The sequence below is a fragment of the Neopsephotus bourkii genome, unplaced genomic scaffold (assembly GCF_033783945.1).
Source record: "Neopsephotus bourkii isolate Nb327-2 ecotype Australia unplaced genomic scaffold, CSIRO-AGI_Nbou_v1 NB_1600, whole genome shotgun sequence".
In the NCBI taxonomy this organism is placed as follows: Eukaryota; Metazoa; Chordata; class Aves; order Psittaciformes; family Psittacidae; genus Neopsephotus; species Neopsephotus bourkii.
In genome coordinates this window covers 2,003,156-2,024,667 of record NW_026902076.1, presented here as the reverse complement: position 1 = coordinate 2,024,667, position 21,512 = coordinate 2,003,156, and the positions used below count along the sequence as shown (strand labels likewise).

The 21,512-nt window shown below is 53.1% G+C and overlaps 1 protein-coding gene across 1 annotated transcript; it reads right to left on the bottom strand.

Moving 5' to 3' along the window:
• Positions 1-432: 432 nt before the first annotated feature.
• TRAM2 (translocation associated membrane protein 2) lies at positions 433-17,832 on the bottom strand. The gene is made up of 11 exons (XM_061372225.1): positions 17,608-17,832; positions 8,353-8,416; positions 5,908-6,017; positions 5,564-5,680; positions 3,966-4,024; positions 3,325-3,409; positions 3,138-3,208; positions 2,325-2,429; positions 2,033-2,191; positions 1,028-1,188; positions 433-791 (listed from the first exon to the last, which is right to left on the bottom strand). The coding sequence occupies exons 1-11, from the start codon at positions 17,725-17,727 to the stop codon at positions 718-720; spliced, it is 1,125 nt and encodes a 374-aa protein (XP_061228209.1). The 5' UTR covers positions 17,728-17,832; the 3' UTR covers positions 433-717.
• Positions 17,833-21,512: the final 3,680 nt, after the last annotated feature.

Genomic DNA, 21,512 nt, shown 5'->3' with positions numbered 1-21,512 from the left:
AAATTCCTTCCCTTCTCTGCTGCCCAGCTCTCTAAAATTAGCTCAAAACCAGGGGTCAGAAAACCCCACTTAACCAGAGGTCCACCATAAGACAAGATATGGTTAAGGTTCCTCCCTCAGACCCTGGTCTCTATTTGCAGCATCAACATCCTGTGGCACTTGCCAAGTGCTGGCCAGACATGCCCCAGGAGACACAACCCTCACCTGAGAGGGGCCCTGATCCTCAGGGTCACAGAGCCCCAGCACATTCCCCCAGGAGCCTGTTTCCATAACAGACATGTGGTGCCTTCAAGCTGTTGTGGCCCTGTCCCAGGGACTCAGGAAAGCACCATGAAGAGAGGGGAGGAATATGCTGTAGAAGAAAAAAGGATTGTTTGGAACCATCGACAATGCATCTGTAACAATAATCCAAAATAACCAAACATTAACATAGAAAAGAAATACAATTGCACAATGATTTACGATGAAACAGAGAAAGGGAAAACCAGGAGGGCTGGAAAAGGTTCCTGTGAGGGGAACGAAGCAGGGGAAAGGGACCTTTTTGGTTTTATTGCAAATGGTTCAAGAGAGCAAGAAAGGAAGGGAGGAGAGTGAGAGACACCTTGGAAGATGACCGGTTTCCAAGCCATTCTAGACGATGCTTGTGAGGATGGGGAGGAGGTGCTGCTGCTTAGTCCCAGTATCTCGCCCTCCTCCCCAGGAGAGAAGCCCTTGCTTCTACGGAAACTTCACCTTCCTGGTTCGTGGTGAGATGCCGTTCTCCACTTTCACCACTCCGTTTTCATAGTAACCTGGGGATAAAGAGAGAAAACTCTGTCCCTTGCACAGGTCAAAACTTCAACCCTCTTGGGGCTGGCCCATAGACAAGGGGAAAGGCCCCACCATGGCACAACACAGCTGGTGACACCCTGGACTCTGCACAGAGCAGGAAGCAGCGGTGCAGCATTGCCTGCGTGAGGGGACACTGAACCACAGGACTGATGCCTCCCATGAAGCCAGTCCGTGGTACACGAGTCCCAGCACTCACCCCAGTCCCTCCTGAACGGCCTGGTTTGCCTATTGGTGCCAGTGGCTCGCTTCCGACTGCTCTGCTCATTCCAGTAGACCCTCCAGCGCCGCAGCTGGAAGTGGATGAAGCGCCACATCACCGAGGCCTGGAAGAGGCACACCAACAGCAGCACACTCATTCTGGCAGGGGTGGAGAAGAGGCAGGCTGAGAAGAGAGGAGCGAGGCCACCACCAGCACCACACACACCAGGGCTAGTGGCTGAGGTTCCCCTGGATGGCTGCACCAAGCACCAGGGGCAGGTACCATCCCCTGAGCTCAAGGCAGCCACTTCTCTTTCCCTCCCCACCATAAAGCTCTCAGGTACTCAGGGCACTGCTCACGGTTAAGACTTCAGGGCAGGAATGGATAAATATGATCATCTCAACCAGCACTGCCCAAAACACTGCATGGTCAAAGATGTCCCCACTTGCTCTGTACAAGTAAAAGGTGGATGTAGTTAGGAGCTAAGAAAGTCCCCAGATCTTCAGGTGCACCAGCAATCTGTGGTTTCAAAATGCTTGGGAATGACCAGGCACCTGTCCTAGCAACTTCTGAACCAAACCTACAGCTGCTGCATGGGTGAGAAAGCCTCCCAGTCTTAACAGACAAGCAACAGAATGCAAGCCATGAGGAAGCCATCCTATCTTCTGCTTCCACATCAACAGACAGCAAAGGGAAAACACCTTTTCGTTAACCACATCCATGTAAGCAAAGTTACACGTGCAGAAGGGAAAGCCTGCAAACCTTTTTGTAACACAGGCTTGTGCTTTGTAACTTCACTCAATGAACAACTTATCTGCTGGCTTTTTCCCTCCATTGTGGCTCTGCAGCCTTTAACCCCTCCTTACTCCCTCCATGCCCTACCAGCTTGCTAGGACCTTCCCTAAACGGAACCAAGATCAGATCCCTACTGGCATGTCCAAACTCAGCAAAAACACCTTGGGATAACAACAATCACAAAGACACAGTAGGGGACATTCCTACCTGAAAAGGATATTGTTGAAGAGAAAGCTGAATAAATTCCCTCTCTCGGGGTCGAGGGCCTGGTTCTCCACCCGTGGCAGCCCAAAGCCGATGACCAGGATGTACAAAGTGAGGGTGAAGAGCTTGGTGACCACAAAAACAACAGCCCAGTAGTTAAACCTGCAGGAGCAAGCAGAAGTGTTGGCAGGAGCAGCCTCCAGCACTGAGCTGGAGGTGACAGTGAGGTCCCTGTCACACTGGTGGCTCTCCTGGGCACCAGAGGATGGAAGCCATGGCCAGCTCTCCTGCTTACACCTTCTCGTTGCTCTCATCCGTGAAGTAGATCAGCCGGGACACGTGGAGGAACAATTCAGCTAAATACTGCAACAGCAAGAGGATCAGCCCCAGGCGGGTTAAGCTAGGAGGGAAGAGAAAGAAAGACCATCACTGGGCTGGTTAACCTCAGTCCTTCATAACAAAGCTATACCATTTCCCCTGCCAACCCTGAGCTGCTGTGCCAGCCCAAAGCCAGACCTTTCTGCAGCACTGGGGGTAGGAGTGCAAAGGGGAAAGCCTTGTCTCCAATACATCAAAGGAGCCCAAATCAGCAGCAGAGCTGAGATGGATCCAACACAAAACCCTAACTGCTGGCAATGCTGCTCTGCACACATGCTCAGAGGAAGGGTAAGAGCTCGCTGCCTGTGCCATGCTGGGAGAGCACCCCAGGGTGCTTCCCACACCCAGGGGAGATGTACCCATCAGCCTGTGTTTTGGGTCCCTGATTAACATTTGATTTGCAATACACACAGACTGCCTGTGCCCTCACAGAACATCACTGAACTCTCAAATTCAGCTCTGTGGGGCTTTAAAACTGATGAACAGCCCACAGTGAGGAGGGTCACTTCAATACCATCTGCTTTTTAAACACTCGCCTTAGAACCATAGAATCATAGAATAGTTAGGGTTGGAAGGACCTGAAGATCATCTAGTTCCAACCCCCCTGCCATGGGCAGGGACATTCACTCCCTTTAAGCCCCCCTCACCCCGCTGTGGCTTCCTGGGTACAAAAGGACCTTGCTAAGCTCCGTCCACAGCAAGGGGCAGGATGCTGAAGCAGTGAACTCACTTGAAGAGGTATGCGCCGGCGATGTGCACCAGGTAGAGTGTGATGCACTGCAGCTGGCGGGGGATCTCCTCCTGTCAGGGCAGAACGCCAAGTTAGCCTCTCCTCTGCTTCCCCAGGCCTCTCCCGAAGCTCCCTCTCTCCAAATTCAGTGGGCAAACCACCTCAAGCACCCCTGCCTGGCTCTCACCTTGCGGACTTTTTGGAAGTAGAGTTCCGGCAGGGCATGCAGCCAGTACGCCAGCTGGCACAGGTAGAAAAACTTCACCTGGAACCTGAAACGCAGGGACGAGCTGCATGAGCCAACCTGGGACACGGCAGGATCCCAAGGACCCAGGTGCCAGGGGAGGCACTGGACAACCCCTCCACCACTTCGAAGCCATGGGATTTAGGAATCGTTTCTGGGTTGAAAATACATGCTGAGCCAAGCTAGCCATGCCTGGAGTTTATCCAGATGCTTGTGCTGTGGTCTCCATGCTCTCAGCAAACCCCACTTTTGCAGAAACCCAAGAAGAGGTGATTATCCCCCACTTCATTTCTCCTATGAAAATGAACAGCAAAGAGACTGGACCAAGGTGATGCAGCCAGGAAGCAGCTGGGATAAATAACCACAGCACCTTCTTCATGGAGGAAACCTTCTAGGAACACCCTCCCCAGGGCCACAAACAAGATATCCTCCACCTCTCTTCCTGGATCCCACTGCAGCATCCTTGCAGCAGGCTGCGTGCAAAAGGCACTGTGCTATCAGCACCCAGCTCCCAGCCATGGGGAAAACCATATAGAGGAAGGAAGTGGTCAGCCTGAGAACAAAATGCCCTTGCAAGTGCTTACGGAAGATAAACATGCGGGTAGTTTTCCCACAAGCTCCGGGGGTTTGATATGTATCCTTCCTGAAAAAGAGAAAGATGCAAGCCTTCAGCAGGACAAGCAGGCAGTGCATGGTTACAACAGGGAGGGCTCCTGCTACAGCGAAACTAGGAACTAGGGATGACACACAGGTCGTTTCACCCTGCAGTAAAAACCATGTCCCCTGTAAAGGACAAAGCTGAGGTCTCCAAATCTCAGCAACATTCACAGAACTACAGAATGGTTTGGTTTGGAAGAGACCTTAAAGCTCCTCCAGTTCCAACACCTTGCCACAGGCAGGGACCCCTTCCACTAGACCAGGTTGCTCAAAGCCCCGTCCAACCTGGCCTCAAACACTGCCAGGGATGGGGCAGCCACAGCTTCTCTGGGCACCCTGTGCCAGGGCCTCAGCATCCTCACAGGGAACTTCCTTATATGTGATCTAAAATCTATGCTCTCCCAGTTCAAAGCCATTCCCCCTTGTCCTATCCCTACAGACTCTTGTATATAGGCCCCCTCTGGACTTCTTGTAGGCCCCTTTTAGGTACTGGAAGGCTGCTATCACGTCTCCCCAGAGCCTTCTTGAACATTCATGGGTACCAAGTTCAGGATAGGATGTTCTGGAGCAAAAGAGATGCTCCGGAGTTGTGGGGGTCAGATGCCTGTAGCATGGCTCCAAGCAATAGCATGCATGATCCAGGGGAGCTTCTTCCCCACTGGTATTTCCAACCTGAGTATCATTTAAGCAAAAATAAGTACTTCTGCAGAGAAAGGGGAACAGAAAACACCTACCAAAAAAAATCAGTATGCACTGCATAGCTTTATTTTCCACCTGCCAGCATTTGCCTACAGTCCTTATGCTTGCAGGACAGATTACAGGATGGGGCTCCCTTCTTGTTCCATGCTTGCACAGCTCCTGCCACAGGGCTGCTGCACTGACCCTTGCAACAAGATGCTGGCATGGGAAATCCATCCTGCCCAGCACCTATCTGTCACCATCATCCCTGCCCTGTCTGCCCTAAGCCCTTTATTCAGTTGAGGGCAGGGGAAGTGCCATGTGCTGCAAAGGGTGACCTGCTCTGCACACACAGAGCATTTGGGGAGCACATCATGGCAATGCGGGTTTGCACAGGAGGCTACAGCCCCACAGCTAGTGAGAGATGGGTCTGGCACTGGGTGAAGGCAGCCCAAAACCAGCAGCATTGACTTCCCACAGCCCTGTGGGGCAGAAGCAGTGCCAGCAGACCCTCAGAAATGCTGGCCTGGAAGGGAGCAGCTGTCCTCTAAAGGGGTCTGGCAGGACACCCTGAGCAGGGAGAAGGGGGCCTGCTGCCAAGTATCCATCCCCAGCACTGTCAGGGATCACATCTTCCCATTAGCCCCACAACCCTGCAAAAGGCATCCAAAAACCCCAAGGCACTGAACACAAATAAAGAGGAAAGTAAGAGGCTTGAAAGCTGAGCTTACTGAAATGTCCCCATCTTGGCTCAAGGGCTGACTGGGGACTCTCTGCTGCCATTTGTGCTCCAGAACCCACACATCCCACCCAGGGAACCCAAAGCCCGGTCAGATCTGTGCCTTACCGTCACCACGACATACAAGCACCAGATCACAGAGGTGAGGTGGAAGGCAACCATCTGTCCTGATTCATTGAACTTGCTGTGTTTAATCTTGGAGAGATGGAGACGCCTGTTGATTTTCTGGGAAGAAGCAGAGGCAGAGAAAAGGTACAAGAGAACATGAGCCACCAGATCAACAACCCTCTGTCCTCCTCCTCCTCCCCATGCCAAGCAGCCCCTAGAGATGAAGTCTCAATCATCATCTCAACCCCCAGACCACCCCCAAAACAGCATTTAACTGCAGCAGCCCCCCCCCCCCAATGTTCCTTGAGCTATTTTGGTGACATGAGACGTCAAATGGCACTCACGTCCAGGATGTACTCCTGCACCACTGCATGCAGGATGATGGCAATGAAGAAGTAGAAGAGGATGGTAACCACATCTTTCAACCCATAGTGATACTGGATGAGTTCTCCATCTGCAAAGAGACCACAATGTGGGTCAAATCCCCATGACCCACGTGATTTCCAGGTAGGAGCTTAAGGGTTAGTATGGGGAAGCTATTGCCAACATAAAGTTTATCTGGGGTCACATGAAAGGTGGAAGCATAGAGAGGTCATGTCTGTGCCAGTGGATGCAGGGATGGAGATAAGGACTCTAGCCGAGGTTAGTGTATTGGTGGAGGGTGGATGGTTTCCCCTCTAACAGCTAAACACCTCAAAGGAGGAGACACACAGAACACTTCAGGCTTCCCCTGCCAGAGATGAGGGGCTGTGGAGATGGGAATTCATCAGCCTGGGGAGATGAAGACATGGAGGCAGCGCTGAGGCAGGTGACGAAGCAGAGACACCCCACTGGGAGCATGAGGGCCCGGGATGGGATTTCCACCCCTTCGGTTATCATCCAACACCCAGTCTCTCTTACTCCTGAAGGCTGATGGAGCAGGACTCAACTGCCCACATGCTATTAAGAGCTCTGAAACCGTGGCATGGGGCTGGCAGACCAGAAATAGGACCCACAAGAAGCCCTGCTCTTCTGGGCCAACAGGAGACTCAACAACACCCAAACTACCCCAGACACCTGCATTTAGGCAACTATTCACAGCCCTACAGCCTATGGGGAAGAATCAGAGTGAAAGCTGCTGTCCTCATGGCATGGTGCAGAAAGCATCACGTTGTGAAGCTCAGCCCAACCTAGGCTGCAGCTCTCCCTGACCCTGATCCTGCCCACTCTCTTGTAACATCAGTGCTGGGAAGTCACTTGTCTGTCTTGGCCTGTTTACCCTCAAACAAAGCTTCAATCTGGATTTCTAAGATTTGAGGTACATGAATTAGATTTGAACAGGATTTATGTAAATACCTGATGTAAGGATGTGGAAAGACCCTGTCCATAGGAGCCCCCCAGCTGGGTGCTGTACAAACCCAGAGGTAAACATGCTGCCTGTATCACAGAGCTCATAATCCCAGTGCAAGACAAAAGACAGAACTGCAAGTCTAAAGAAAGATGTGTAACAGCCCTGCCTCCTCTTTCTAGGGCATTTCAGCAGCTGCTCTAGCAGGAGCTGTATGTGCACTGAGCAGGGGAGACAACAGCAAGATCTGCTGGCTGACAGCCACCAGCATCCTTGTTGTGAAGGATGTGAAGCAGCCTTAGAAAAGATCAGGTGTGCAGTAACCTTCCTCTGTGCAAGCTTGCTGCACCAAAGTCTCTCTCTCTACAGCCTCAGCTAGCTCATGCCTGATATTTACCGATACCTCAATACTGGTTCCAGTGAGGTGGTTATATGCCCCTTCTTGATTTACGATATCAGGAAAGAATAAATCACTTAATAGAGCAGCAGCGGAAGTTGTCTGGACCATGCCACAGGGCAGCACAGACCACAATTTAATCTGGAAGCTGGAAGCTTCAACCATAACGTTCACAGACTCTAAGGGCAGACCTTTTATCTTCTGCATGTCTGCCTGCACTAATCCCAACAGCCCTGCTCCTAATCCTGGATGATTGCTCAAACACTCCTAATTAACTGCAGCTTTCTGCCACCAAGCCAGGCTCTGAGCCCCGGGTGTCTGGCTCATCCTGAGCCCAGGGCTTTACCCAAACCACCTCCTGCTGCCCCACATCAGTGCTCTGATCGCTGCCAGCCCCGGAAGGGCTCCTGGCAAGGCAGGTAGCTACTAGCAGCCAAAGCATAAACAGGGACCAAGCCTCCCACTGACTGCTGGCTGGGAGCTGTCACACACCCTATGGTCAGACCTGCGCAAGCCTGGAGCATCCTTCAATTCCTCCCCATGTGCATCAGGACCATAAGCTCCCTGCAGAGGGGATGCTGTGCACATGCGCATCACCACACCCTCAACTTGTCCAATCCCCAACAAATAAGAGCATTATCTGCACACGCCTAAGAGTTAAATCCCTCCTGTTCCTCGGCATGGCACAGAGCCACTCTGGGCGTACAACCGGGCAATTTGGTCTTGCCTGACCAGACTTGGAGGAGGATCCTCACCCTGTAAAGTGCATGGAATGGCATGACCATGGCAAAAACAGGGTAGAGAGGAAGCCTTAAGCCCCCTGGAAAGTATTTCTCCCCAACCCTGCCAGCACGAGGGATGGCAAACACAATCAGTGTGCTCCGAGCCATACAAACTTTGCTTTTTCTCCACATACCTTGTTTTAAGATCTCCTTTACTACCAGACAAGGGCCCAAGCCATGTGCATCAGTAGAGAGTGAGCCCAGGCCAGCCAGCCACAAGAGTTTGGGGCAGACCACAACCTGACCTCCCCTTTGGGGCATCTGCAGTATAAGCATCTCTTACCTGCTGCAGGCACGCTAACATTGTACTGAGGTAAGATAAACAGGAAGGCAGTCTTGGCTGTCACCTGTCAAAGACACACAGAAGAGGAAAACAAGCAAATCAGATGGTGAATCCATTCCTCTACCACCATTTAACTCCCCTTTCCAACCATGCTGGGAAAGGCAAATTGTCCAGGGAGATGTGCAGGCATTGGTTTCACTCACAGAAATGCCTTTCAGCGAGAAGAGTGCTAGAGAAGAGGTGTGTTAACAGGGACTTGGGATTTGGGAAGGAGACAGGGATGTTTAAAAGAGAGGAAAACCTGGAAAAGCCACCAGCCAGCCTGACAAAGGAAGCTCCCTGCATGCCCTCCAGGATGGACCATCGTCACATGTGACCTGTTGCTTGGATGACACCAGGAGCCCAAACCAGCAGGCCATTTGTGTTAATTAAACTCACCCTCATCCACTCCAGACAGCCACACTGTGAGCCTGGCACACGTAGAAACGGCAGTACCCAAGCAAGCTCATGGCAATACACATGGATTTAGCCCTCCTTCTTTGTAGAGACTCCTCTAATACTAGCAGCCACAGGATCAGTGAGGCTGGAACCCTTCAGGGACTGTGCAGGTGCCCACAAGGGTCCCACCTGGCAGGGGAAAAGCAGTTTTGGCAAAGAGCTGAACCTTGTGCTGGCCACACATAAGAACCCAGCTGCACATCCAGCATCACAGGCTGGCCCTCAGAGAGGAGAAAAAGCCTGAAATGAGGCAGCTCCCTGCAAACCAGGGCTGTGCTGCTCACTCTTCATTATTGCTTTTAAGTCAAGTGAATGATCATCCCCAGCAGTGAAGCAGGAGGATTTGTGGGAATGGGGCAGAATACCCCATCCCAGTGCATCTGCAGGATGCCTCCAAGCAGCATCTCCAAGACCAAACCACCTCTTAGCTGGCGCCAGTGCAAAATCTGATGCAGACATCCAACATCTCTTCATCAGGGACTGTAGCAATACGACAAGAGGTAATGGGTTTAAACTTAAACAGGAAAGTTCAGGATAGATACAAGGAAGAAGTTCTTTACTGTGAGGGTGGTGAGGCACTGGAACAGGTTGCCCAAAGAAGTGGTGAATGCGCCATCCCCAGCAGTGCTCAAGGCTAAGCTGGAAAAGCCTTGGGTGACACAGTCTAACGTGAGGCATCCCTGCCCATGGCAGGAGCTTGGAACTGGATGACCTTAAGGCCCTTTCCAACCCAAACCATTCTATGATTCTAACACCAAACATGCCTTCATCCCATCCAACCCACCACCAGCAGCAGATCACCAGAGATTTCTACCTCTCCAATGGCTCCTCAGCCACCCCTCTGATGCTTCACAAGCACCCAGCCTCATACACAACCAGCCCAGAAAAGACCTGTGCCTGTTGATGGAGATGAGCTCCATTTCACTCAGACTGTTTCAGAGCTGCAGGCTATTAAAAACCCTGCTGGAAATATTGCTTCATGTCTTACAGGACATAGCTGTGAGGGGGAAACACAGGGGTTTTGCCAAGTGTTCCCATCGTGAGCATGGAGCAACCAGCCGGTGGCTCAGCTCTGCTGGCACAGGCTGCCCACCTTCCTGCAGCCCTGGCTGGGGCACAGCAAACTCCATGGATGTTTTCATGATGTTTCAGGATTATTATTATTATTTTCCACTTAAGAAAAGTTATTGCACATGTTGTGCTTTGCTTGTGGAGAAGATGTAAGAAGCACTCTGCAGAAGGAGATGGAGACCATGGGCAGAGCTTGGGGTGGTAATGGAAAAAGCGCATCACCTGGCCTCAAGTTGGCTTACAGATACAATTCTGGCTCTTGCAAACATCACTGGCTGGGAAAGTGAAGTTGCTTCATCCCAGAGAGGTACAGCACAACCAGGACCTGAACTTTACATCCACACCTCATCACAAGCTGGCACAGGGCAGGAAACAAACACATGAAGCCAGCTGTGGCCATGATGCTGCAGGGATGGGTGGCTGTATCACGGATGTGATGACAGCAGCAAACAATGAAGGTTTTACATCTATCTGAGTTCCCCTGGCTGACATCTGGAGGGGTAAAAAGCTGGAAACAATACAACATATTCAGATGAAGCCTCCTAACCTGCTGAAGGGGCCATAAACCAGACTTGTGGTCTGAGAAATGACCCAGACCATCTCACTGTGGGGAGCAATGCCCGCATGGTGCACAGCCCCAACACAGTTTGCAATGACCCTCCTTATCTTCTTTTCTAGAAGGCCTGGTAGGAAGGTTTCCTCCATCCACTCAAGGATCAAGCAATGCCTTTTCCCATCTCCACACCTGCCCTTGCTTCCCCTGGGCCAGAAGACCACCAGCAGCTTCAGGGGCAACCTCTGCATCCCTTCACCTTTCCTTACAGAGAGGCATTTGGTTGTTTCCTAAGGCCCATGTAAAATGTTTTACAGCCCAAGATAAATGAAACCTCCTGAAGGCTGATTTCCAAAGACAAACTGCCTCTCTTCTCCAGCTGATGGATGGGGAAGCCAAGGCACACACCTACAGCCACCCACTAAGAGCCACCACAGAGGCCAAATTTGAGTCTCCAGGTAGCCAACCTCCCCATCTACCTTAGTACATCTCACAGAACTCATGTGGAGGGAAGGCCTTCTCTCAGGCTTCCCTTTCTCCTGCCGTTGGTTGGGAAGCGTTCACACTGACCATGGAAACATCTGACTATGTGCAGAGTTTCACCGTTCATCCTGTGCATGCTCCCCTGAGGGCACCATCAGGACCTCAACAGCCAAGGCACCGTTTTCAAAGGTGAGCCCTTGGGCTTTCCAATGGCTCAAAAGACTGGTTGCAGCTCATTGTGTGAGCATTTCCACCTCAGAGCTTTCCTCGCTGCAGTTACACAGAATGATGTGTTTATCATCCAGCTCAGCTCTGTCCTCTGAGACTCACCACCCACCAGGACACCACTGTCCTCATTATGCCCTTGGCTGGGCCACCTCCACCTTCCCACCACCACCACAAGGACACCTCTGTTTGGAACACACAGAAGAGTCACAGTTTCTAGCAGCAGGTAGAGATGAAATGCGTAGGACGAACCACCTTGAGCAGGACAGCCTTCCATCCTTGAAGGTGAAAGACATGCTGCATGTCCACGGTGGGACTCGTGTCTTTCTGCCATTGCCCACAACACACCCCGCCCAGTGGCCATGGAGGGACGGGTGACTTGAACAAGGTCACAGCTGAGTCCCCCTCAAGTGAACATCAGTTCCACACTGTAGCTGCAGCCCCCATCTTTCTGCCATTGCCCACAACACACCCCACCCAGTGGCCATGGAGGGATGGGTGACTTGAACAAGGTCACAGCTGAGTTCCCCTCAAGTGAACATCAGTTCCACACTGTAGCTGCAGCCCCCACAGCATCGCCTCCACATCAGCTGGGAGCAGCCATGGTGTGTCTAGCACTATGAAGTGCATAGAGACAGAAACATCACCTTATGAGGCTTACACCTCCTGGAAAACAGCAAACTTGAACCTCCAGCAATGTCATCTCAAGCTCTCCTGCAAGGCAGTAACCAGGTTTCTTTGGCTCAGGAAGTAGCAATGAGCACCGCAGATGGCAAAGCTTTAATGCTCACGCTGAGTATTTTGCAGGCAGCCAGAGAAAGCAGAAGTTTGTACAGGGAACAGAAATGTGCCTCTGAATAATCCTCACAAGACACTTGCTGTTTGTTTGCTCTGAAACAAGATGCTGGTATGGGAAAGAAAGCAACAGGCATGCTCATTCCTTGCAGGGCAGCAGCAGAGCCAGAGCTCCCACAGAACTGCTGCAGGCAGGGGCAGAATTGGGCCTCTCCAGGTATTAATGTATTTGTATTGTGAGGCCACCTCCTGAACCTGCTTCTTTGGTTTTCCCTTCATACCTCCAGCCTTTTCTAAAGGCAGCCAGAAGTCCAGATCCTACAGAGCATCACCGTATTTCAGGTAAGGATTTTTATAGGATGGGAGAGGGATTTGTCTGCGTGGGATGAGCTGAGCAGGGACCATATAGGAAAGACTGTATACTCCTTATATGCTCCCTACCCTGCATTCAGGCCACCTCTACACAACCCACTACTGCCCAAGAGGGTGAGGGAGATGCTCCTCATCCCAGCCTCATCCTGCCTTGCATGAGGTGTATGCCTGAACCAGCTAAATTTGGACGTGGCTGTCCTGGGGGCTCTCTACAGCAACACAGAGGAAACAGCATCTTCAGCAGCAAGTGGCTGATGACACTAACCTGAGCACTAAAGGGCAGCCAAACAGTAAAGAGGCAAAACTCAACATGTCCATCAAGTCCACAATTTCCTGTGATGCTCAGAGTAGCCACAACAGGGCTGAGGCTGTTTCTCACAGAGCAGCACAGCTGGAATCAAATGAGCACATCCATCTCATAGCTCTTGATGGCAGAGTGATGGATAAAGCCAAACAATCCCAGCACTACTATGTGTTTACTACGCATCTGCTACCCACCACTGTGCATCTACTCCTTGATAACGCAGCAATTAAAAATATCCACACCTCTGCTAGCCTGAAGTTTGCTGCCTCATACAAAGGAGAAAAGCAGGAACACCTTCCACTGAACCAGGTTGCTCCAAGCCCTGTCCAACCTGGCCTTGAACACTGTCAGGGATGGGGCATCCACAGCTTCTCTGGGCACCCTGGGCCAGGGCCTCACCACCCTCACAGGGAAGAACTTCTGCCTAAGATCTCATCTTAATCTCACCTATGCTTTTGCAAGTGAGCAAGCAGCTTTTAATAAAGGCACCTCTCACAAAAAGTACCCTCTGCGACTCTCAAACCTTCATAATCTCATGAGCGAGGGATAACTTTTGAGCATCCTTCACAGAGAGGTACCAGGTCGCCCTATGAAACCCAGTTTCCCTCCTGAACGCCTCACCCCAGCAAGATCTGCAGAGCCCATGCTGTCTTCACCCCAACCAGGAGCCCCTTGGTACGCAGCCATCCCCATAGTCCTGCTTGGGTTAAAACTGCTTCGGAGGAAGGAAGCGGCTCCAAACCTCTGGCGGAGGAGGCTGGGGGAGTTTCTGCAGTCAGAGCAGAGAAAATATTTCCAGGGCTTGAAAAACAACTCAAACTAATTAGAGATAAAATGCTATCCGAAGGCTTTCCTCACAGCTTAAGAGGTTCTTTTCTCCCCCACCAGCCAGGGTGTTTATTGAAAGAAAAACTTGCTGATCCACAGTATGGATTGACACAGGCCCTATATGTAAACTAAAGACCAAACTTTGGACCAGAGCCTTTAAAAGTAAACAGCCAGCTCCAACAAAAAGCTCTCCCGGAGGGCGGCACAGCCCCTCTGCTCCCACAGACAAGCTCATCCCCCAGCAGGACACAACTATCATTGCCTCACGCTCCCTCCTGTTTATTCCTCTTTGGAAAGCAGATTGAAATGCTGCTTTTTTATCCCTTCCCCTCCCTTCTCTCCCCCCAACTATTCAGCCCTAAGCCACGGGCATGCCTCAGTTCCCACATCTGGCCAGGACCAGGGGAAGCAGGAACATGGTTTGTTTTCCCTTGTTAACGACGGGAAGGCCTTAATTTTTGCAGAGCACTACGGAGGGGACCAGGGAGGGGAAAGTATATTTAGCAGGAAGCCTGGAAATAGCAGTTCATTCGTCAGCCGCCTTCGTTTGACAGTGTCACAACCCAGGGTTTGGGAGACCGTGACTCACCACCCGGCCCTGCGCATGGGGAAAGCCCGGCAAGGGCACGGCATCTCTTAAAATACAATGGTTTATAACTGCATTACCATTACCTCGTGCACAAGCATCAGGAGCTGCCTCCTGCTTGTGTGCCAGCCAGTTCTGGGCATAAAGGGGGATAAGACTGAGCCTTGGTTTCCTCATCTTACAGAGATTATAGCAGCAGTCCCCATCTAATACAGGACACCCCAAAACAACAAGGTCTCCCCCAGATTCAACCTGCATGGAGGCTGATCAACCCAACAGCGCACACAGGAGCCATCCCAGACAGCACACAGGTCATCAGGCAGCTGCAGGTTAAACCCAGCCTGGCTTTGGCTTCATTTTTCTGCAAAGCAGGGTGGAAAGAGACAATGCAAAGTGATTTCTGCTCGAGGACAAAAAGCACCTGTTCCACGTTTCTATACGCAGTCACTTAAAATGGGGTTTGACCAAAAAAATAAAGGGCAGATTTTTTGTTCATAGAATCATAGAATCAAGTAGGTTGGAAAAGACCTTTAAAGATCATCAAGTTCAGTCCCCAAGACTGCCAAGTCCACCACTAAACCGTATCACTGACAGCCTCGTCTACATGGTTATTGAACACTTCCAGGGATGGTGATTCCACCATTGCCCTGGGCAGCCTGTTCCAAAGCCTGACCATTTTCTCTGTGAAGAAATTTTTCCTAATATCCAGTCTAAGCCTCATTTTTCCTAATATCCAGTTTCCGGGCTCCAGCTCTCTCATGGATGGAGCAGTCACACACATGCAACAAAATCGCTCCCTGGCACCATACAGATGTACACCAGGAATGTTTTCATACCCTGGAGGCTAAGGGCTGGCTGGGAAGGCAGAAAAGCCCACAGTGCCCAGCTCAGGACCACTCTTTCGGGAAGGACTCCCTCCAAGCCCTGGGCTTCCCTCCATAAGCAATGCTATGATCATCTAAAACGCACACAATACTCAAATGATCAAGTCCAACACACCTGTAACACCAGCAAGCAGCCTCCTGCCACACTCTGTGGCCCCAAATCACCTCCCTGGCACTAGTGGCACAGCCAGCAGCGAAGCCAAACATCAAGCAAGATGCAAAGGGTATCTCCATCACAACTGGTACCCACTCCCCAGTGCAGAGGAGTTTGATTTGATTACTGCACTGGTGGAGCCGCTGATCCATTTGGATGGGGTGCCCAGGAGGACATTCAACGGGTACCTCAGGCTGTGCTTGGAGAGGAGGAGACCCACGGCAGCATCACCTTGAGCATCACATCACCGTGAGCAGGGTGCTGGAGCAAGCAAGCCCTCGGCTCCCAGTGGCTGGCTGAGAAAAGACTGAAAGCCTCTCCAAAGAAACCTCCCCTGCAGGAAACGGCCTATTGTGAGCAGGATTCGGCTGTTTCCGCCTCCTGAGCCTGGCTGTGGCCACCGGCATCAGGGAAGGCGGGAGCCTGTCTGTGAAGTGGGAAGCAGGACAGGAGGAGGAGGAGAAGGGCCAGTGACATGTCCTCCCCATCATCACAGAGGCACTGAAAACGCACTGAAAGGCAAATACCCAAGCTGCCACCAAAACTCACTGAGGAGGTGGTGCAAATGGGCATCAATAGTTTGAAGGGTTGAGAAGAGCAGAGCCCAGTTTCTCCTCCAGGAGAAAAGTAGAAAGAATCAAATAGAATAACCTCCAAGGACCAAAGGAGTTGTCCCAAACCCCATGCCAAGGGGAAGATGAGGGATGATGCTGCTGGGCAGTGATGCAGCCGGGCGGTGCAGAAGGAGGATGCTGAAAGCCACCCGCATCTCCGAGGCCTGCTGGAAGAGCAGAAGCAGAGGCACCAGCAGGAAACTGCTGCCTCTCAGCAACTGGGGGAGATTTAATTAAACAACATTTTAAGCTCCAGAAAGACCACAAAATCCTCTCTGCTGACACCTCCATGGGAGGGTTCATCGCACTGTGCTTCAACACCACCCTCAGAGCATCACATCAACCCAAAGCCTTCGCAGCAGCAAACCCAGGTACCAGCTCTCTGGGACAGGGTTCCTGGTGTGAAACCACAGGCACCAGCACCCCGAAACAACCAGCTGCAGGGAGAAACCCTGACAGAGATGCAACCTCAGCGAGTTTTGGGCTTTTTAAAGTACAACTATGAAACTTGCAGCCCAACTTTGCATATGGGTTTGGAATACAGCTGGCCCTCCGACCCTCAAATACATGTATGTGTGTGTGCACAAGCACATCGACAGGGGTTTGTGCGCTGGAAGCGACTCGCTCATTCAATGCATTCGCAGAGAAAGAAAAGGGGGAGGTGGGATCAGAAAGAAGGGGGCTGCCACCGGGAGGGTATTAAGGAAATGGATTTCCTCCTCCTGCGATTTGCTGCAGAAGGAGCCTTTCCTCCTCCGCCAGGCCCCCCGGCCACCCCTTTCCCGTCCGGATTTGCTTTGAAACGTGGCACTGCGCTGAAGGGGAGGGTTTGTGCGGGGGGAAGCGGGGGGGGGTCCGATGCGGCCGAGCTGCTGACCGCGGCTCGCAGCCGCCCGAGGTGCCTCCACGTAGGGTGCCCCGAGCAGACCGGAGCCGCTCGGCGGTGGCCTCCAGCCCTCCTGTGTCTCCTCCCCGAAAGAGGAGAGGAAAAAGCGAGCTGGGAGGGAAGGAGACGGGCAGGGAGAGAGCAGCATTCCCAGCATGGCTCCGCACGGCGCTGGGGCGGCAGCGGGGCAATGGCCTTCCCGGGGGGCTCCGGCCGGCCCGGCCGGGAGAAGGTTTCCTATAGGAAAGGCAGGGATGCCTTCTCATGGCCCATGGCGCAGAGGGATGGCCGGGACGGGGAAAGACCAGGGAATCACTGGAGTCTGCCCGAGGCCGAGGAGCCCCTGGTGCTTGTCCCAAGGCGTGGGGTCAGCAGGCTGCAGAGAGAACACCTGGAAAAGGGCTAATGTTATGGAAATAAAGGGGGAAAATACTCTCTCCATTTCCAATAGATGGAAACACCGGTGAGGGCTTGGCTTCTGCCGGCATGTGGCAGAGCAGCCCATGTACCCCTCAGTGCACAGGAAGAGGTGTAAGGCAGGGACCATCCCCAGCAGCAGTGGATTCATAGTATAAGGATGGGATAAGGGGGTTCACTATCTCCTTCTGCAGCCAGCGACCCCAGGCTGGGCTGGGGCGGCAGAAGGATGCACCACCACCCAAAAGCCCGGCCCAGGTTGGGTCCCCACAGGGATTTTGGGGGAACACACCTCTCTGATGGTGGGAGAGAGATGTGGAATGAATGGGGCGGCACTCTGCACCCCCAGACGGAGGGATCCTGCGTCCCCTCCGCAAGCGGGATGGGGTCACCTCACCGGGGTGGGGTGTCCTGGGCACCCCCTGAGGGGGAAAGCACCGGGGGTGCAGCGCCACCCGGGGGGCACCCGGGATTCCCCATCCACACCAGGGGCACCCGTGGGTGCGGGAACACACAGAGCCGGTCCCAGGAGGGGTCAACCCGGGGGGGATGCGGGGCAAAGGCGCGGGGGGCGGGGGGTCTCACCTCGAACATGAGGGCGATGAGGACGCTGAGCACCAGGCAGAAGCCGATGTCGGCGTGGTTGTGGATGAGGAACTCCTGGCTGAAGAGCGGGTGGCTCTTGGCCCGCCGGCGGAAGGCCATGGCCGCGCAGCCGGGGTGCGGAGCGCTGCGGGATCCGCGCAGCGCCGCAAAACTTCCCCGGGCCCCGCGCAACTTCGCGGAGCGCCGCGACGGCCCCGCGCAGGCGCCGCCCGCCCCGCCTGAGCCCTCCCCGCCGCCCGCCCCGCACCCGGCCCGGCCCGGCCCCCGGCTCCCATCGGCAGTGAGCCGCGTCTGCACCCACCGACTGTGCGCATCTGGACCGTACCCACACCTGCACCCCCCTGCTGGGCATGTCTGGGTGCCCATCCGTGTTTGCACCCACCTACAGCCCATGTCTGGGTGCTCGCTCACATCCGCACCCACCTACCATGTACGTCCAGGCATGCACCCACAACAGTACCCACCTACCATACACATCTGGATGCCCACCTGTGTCTACACCCGTTTACCGTGCGTTGGATGCCCATCTGTATATGCACCCACCTAATGTACGCATCTGGGCATCCCTACACATCTGCACCCACCTACTGTGCGCATCTGGACGGCTACCCAGACCTGTACCTGACTCTCCATGCACACCCAGCCACAACTGCACTCATCACCAGCTATGGCCCAGCACCCACCTCCCCGAGCACATCATGACACCCTCCATACACCCCCGAGCCCACAGCACCCCAAACCGTCCTCATTAACCAGGGAGAGGACAGAGGCACGGAGCACCCTCGCCATCCCATCCCGCTCCCTTTCCAGACTCACATCCCAGCTGGGCTGAGTTGCAGTGACCACCAGGCACTCCACAGCACGGGCAGACTGATGACCCAGGCAAGTCACAGGGCAGAGCAGTGGCATGTTCGCTGCTATTTGTTGAAGTCTGTCCCTTAAGAAAGCCCCCCCAGATCTCCTCAGGGAGCCTGATGGGCATTAACGGGACTTTGGCTGGAAAACAGCAAGGCACGAACAGGGATTTTCTTTTAAAGACTTCCCTTCAAGCAAAACAAGCACCAGATCTTTTCACTTGCAGGATCTGGCCTGGCTCTTCCTGCATCTCTGGATCCCATGGATCCCACGGATCCCACGCCGTGGCCTCTGGGGAGGATACCAGGAGGTAAGGAATGTTGCTCCAGTGTGTTTGAGGGAGCTGAGCCATCTCAAACCTGGTGCTGAGAGCACAAGTGTTTTCCTCCAGCCAAGGCCGGCACAGGAACCACAGTCGCTGGGTTCTCATTAAGCAGTGGCTGGTTTTAGGCAAGTCCTGATTAGCCAAGTTTACCCTTCTCTTCCCTGTCACTGTTTTGCCTTAGAGTGATGGGCATGGAGATGTAGCCCAGGCCGAGGAATAACAAAAACACCAAAAATGGGATTTGCATCAAACCCAAACTGCTTAATGAGGAGGAAAACTTTCCAAAGTTTCAGCTTGGAAAAAACGAGCAAATAACAACCCCAGGGCAAACACTTCTATTTGCTGTCAGGTCCAAGGACTGCATTTCAGTACTTTTGGAAGTGAAAAGATGTTTTTCCTGGTAAGTCATCCCTGGGTTAGTTCAGAGGGGTTGCATCATTTTGGAGCTGAAGATAATGCCAGCAAAACAGACCCCAAAACCTGGCACCTGAGGGCTGCAGAGGGAGGCGGAAAATGGTGCTGCTGGAAGGCAAGATCCCATGAAAAGTGCCTTTCCAACCCACTTCATTTTATGTCATCTTGGAAGAGGGTCTAGAGTGACACATTAAACACAACAAGCATAAGGGGCAGTGCCAGTGGGCTGGACAGCCACATCCCCAAGCCCAGGTGCTGGCCTGGGTATTGTTTAAGAGGGACGTAGGCTCTGTTCCTGCCTGTTCGCTCCTGTTTGCGGATCACCAGTGAGCAGCACAGCCTGTTCTCCTCCGCAGCCCGTGGGTCACTCCCTGCATTGTCAGAATTCACCATTGATTCCTGCTCTCCGCTCCCTTGCTGCCCTTTCACAGCCCACGAGAGCTCCTCTCATCAGTGGCTCCTCTGGAGTGCTGGAGAGCGTTCCCTTGGGAAGCAAAGTGAACAGAAGAGGTTCATAGGAGGCAAATGAGCAGAAAGTTTCTATTCGGAGCAGGCAGGAGCACATCACAATCAGTGGGGTGGAGACTGCAGCCCAGAAGCCAACTGTGTCCTGGGCTGCATCACCAGCAGTGGGACCAGCAGGCCGAGGGAGGGGATTCTTTCCCTCTGCTCTGGTGAGGTCCCCCCCTACAGTCCTGCATCCAGCTCTGGGGCCCAAGCATGAGTAGGATGTGGAGCTGTTGGAGGGGGTTCAGAGGAGGTCACAAAGATGCTCAGAGGGCTGGAGCACCTCTGCTATGGAGACAGGCTGAGAGAGCTGGGCTTGGTCAGCCTGGAGAAGAGAAGGCTCCAGGAGACCTTAGAGCAGCTTCCAGTGCCTAAAGGGGCTAACAAGAAAGCTGGAGAGGGGCTTTTGACAAGGGCCTGTAGGGACAGGACAAGGGGGAATGGCTTTAACCTGACAGAGGGGAGATTGGGATGAGATCTAACCTGTGAGGCCCTGGCACAGGGTGCCCAGAGAAGCTGTGGCTGCCCCATCCCTGGCAGTGTTCAAGACCAGGTTGGATGGGGCTTGGAACAACCTGATCTAGTGGAAGGTGTCCCTGCCTGTGACAGGGCTTGGAAGCAGATGAGCTTTAAGGTCCCTTCCAACCCAAACCAGTTTGTGATATCCTCCCTTATGTGAATGGCTGAAACCCCAGTTACTGATGACCTGCATCCCCAAAGGCTATGCAGATATTAAGGTCTACCTCAGGATGACACACCTCATCCAAAGAGCTTCATGGGAAACGCTGCAGAAGGAGCAGAGGGACTGTCAGGGTCTGCTCAAGCATTTGGGACATCTGGAGGAACCAAATGCTTTTCTTGTGCAGCTTCACACCCTGGGTTCCGACTGAAACAGCCAGAGCCAGTCCTACCAAACCAGCGCATTCCCATGCTGCATCCAGTGCTAAGGGTTCCAAACTTTCCCCATAGCCTGGTGCTGCCTGGGGCAGTAGAAGGAAGCTTTCACAGCCATCATCACGTTCCTCGCAGTGCACCTCGGCCACCTCCAGCATCCCAGCCCTCCCCATTTCGCTCCCACCCCACAGCAGCATCAGTCCTGCACATCCCTCTCCTCCGAGCACTAGATGGGCATGCAGTTTCTGGGATCAAGGCGTCTGCTTTTGTGGGCTTGAGCAGCATCTCCCTCTGGTGGCTAAGGAACAAGGAGCCATAGGGAAAACGCCTTCCCATGTGGGAGATCCCAGGTCCCTTCTTCAGCCTCCTGCTGAAAATCCTGACAGACAACTTGGGATTGCAGGAGAAAAGCGTGGGGAAGGGAGAAAGGAAGGGATGTGAAGTGCCGTGCCCATGCCTGTCTGTGTTCTTTCTTTGCACGCTTTCAGCTGGAGAGAGGGAAAACCCTTGCTCAATTAAACAGCTTGTGGTGGGTAGAACCAGAACGGGCAGAAAACCTAAGAGAGCAGGAAAATTGAGTTGCAAAGGAAAGGGGATGTCACATCCAGCCAGGAAGCTGTGCAGCGGCTCGCGTGCAAAGCAGCAGGGCACCAAGGTTGAATGTCCCCTACAGCAAGGTCCAGAGGACCTCTCCATGCTTATGTGCACTGCCAACATGAGACACAGACACAGCAAAAACTGGTTTGTTTTTAAAGCATCATTATGCATTATCCAAAGTAAAAAAACAAACTAGATAAGAATCACCATAATGCCATGGCAGCTCTGCTGCCTTGTGTGTGATGTGCATAGTGAGGAGGAGGACTCTGGAACAGCAGAGCATAGCCACAGC

What these genes read in the sequence shown, in the direction of transcription:
- TRAM2 (XM_061372225.1), bottom strand. Translation starts at nt 17,727, where the DNA reads ATGGCCTTCCGCCGGCGGGCCAAGAGCCACCCGCTCTTCAGCCAGGAG. An exon ending in TGCAGGAGTACATCCTGGAC is followed by an intron (nt 5,681 to 5,907) that starts GTGAGTGCCATT and finishes GCTTCTTCCCAG; the next exon opens with AAAATCAACAGGCGTCTCCA. An exon ending in ACTTCCAAAAAGTCCGCAAG is followed by an intron (nt 3,209 to 3,324) that starts GTGAGAGCCAGG and finishes CTGCCCTGACAG; the next exon opens with GAGGAGATCCCCCGCCAGCT.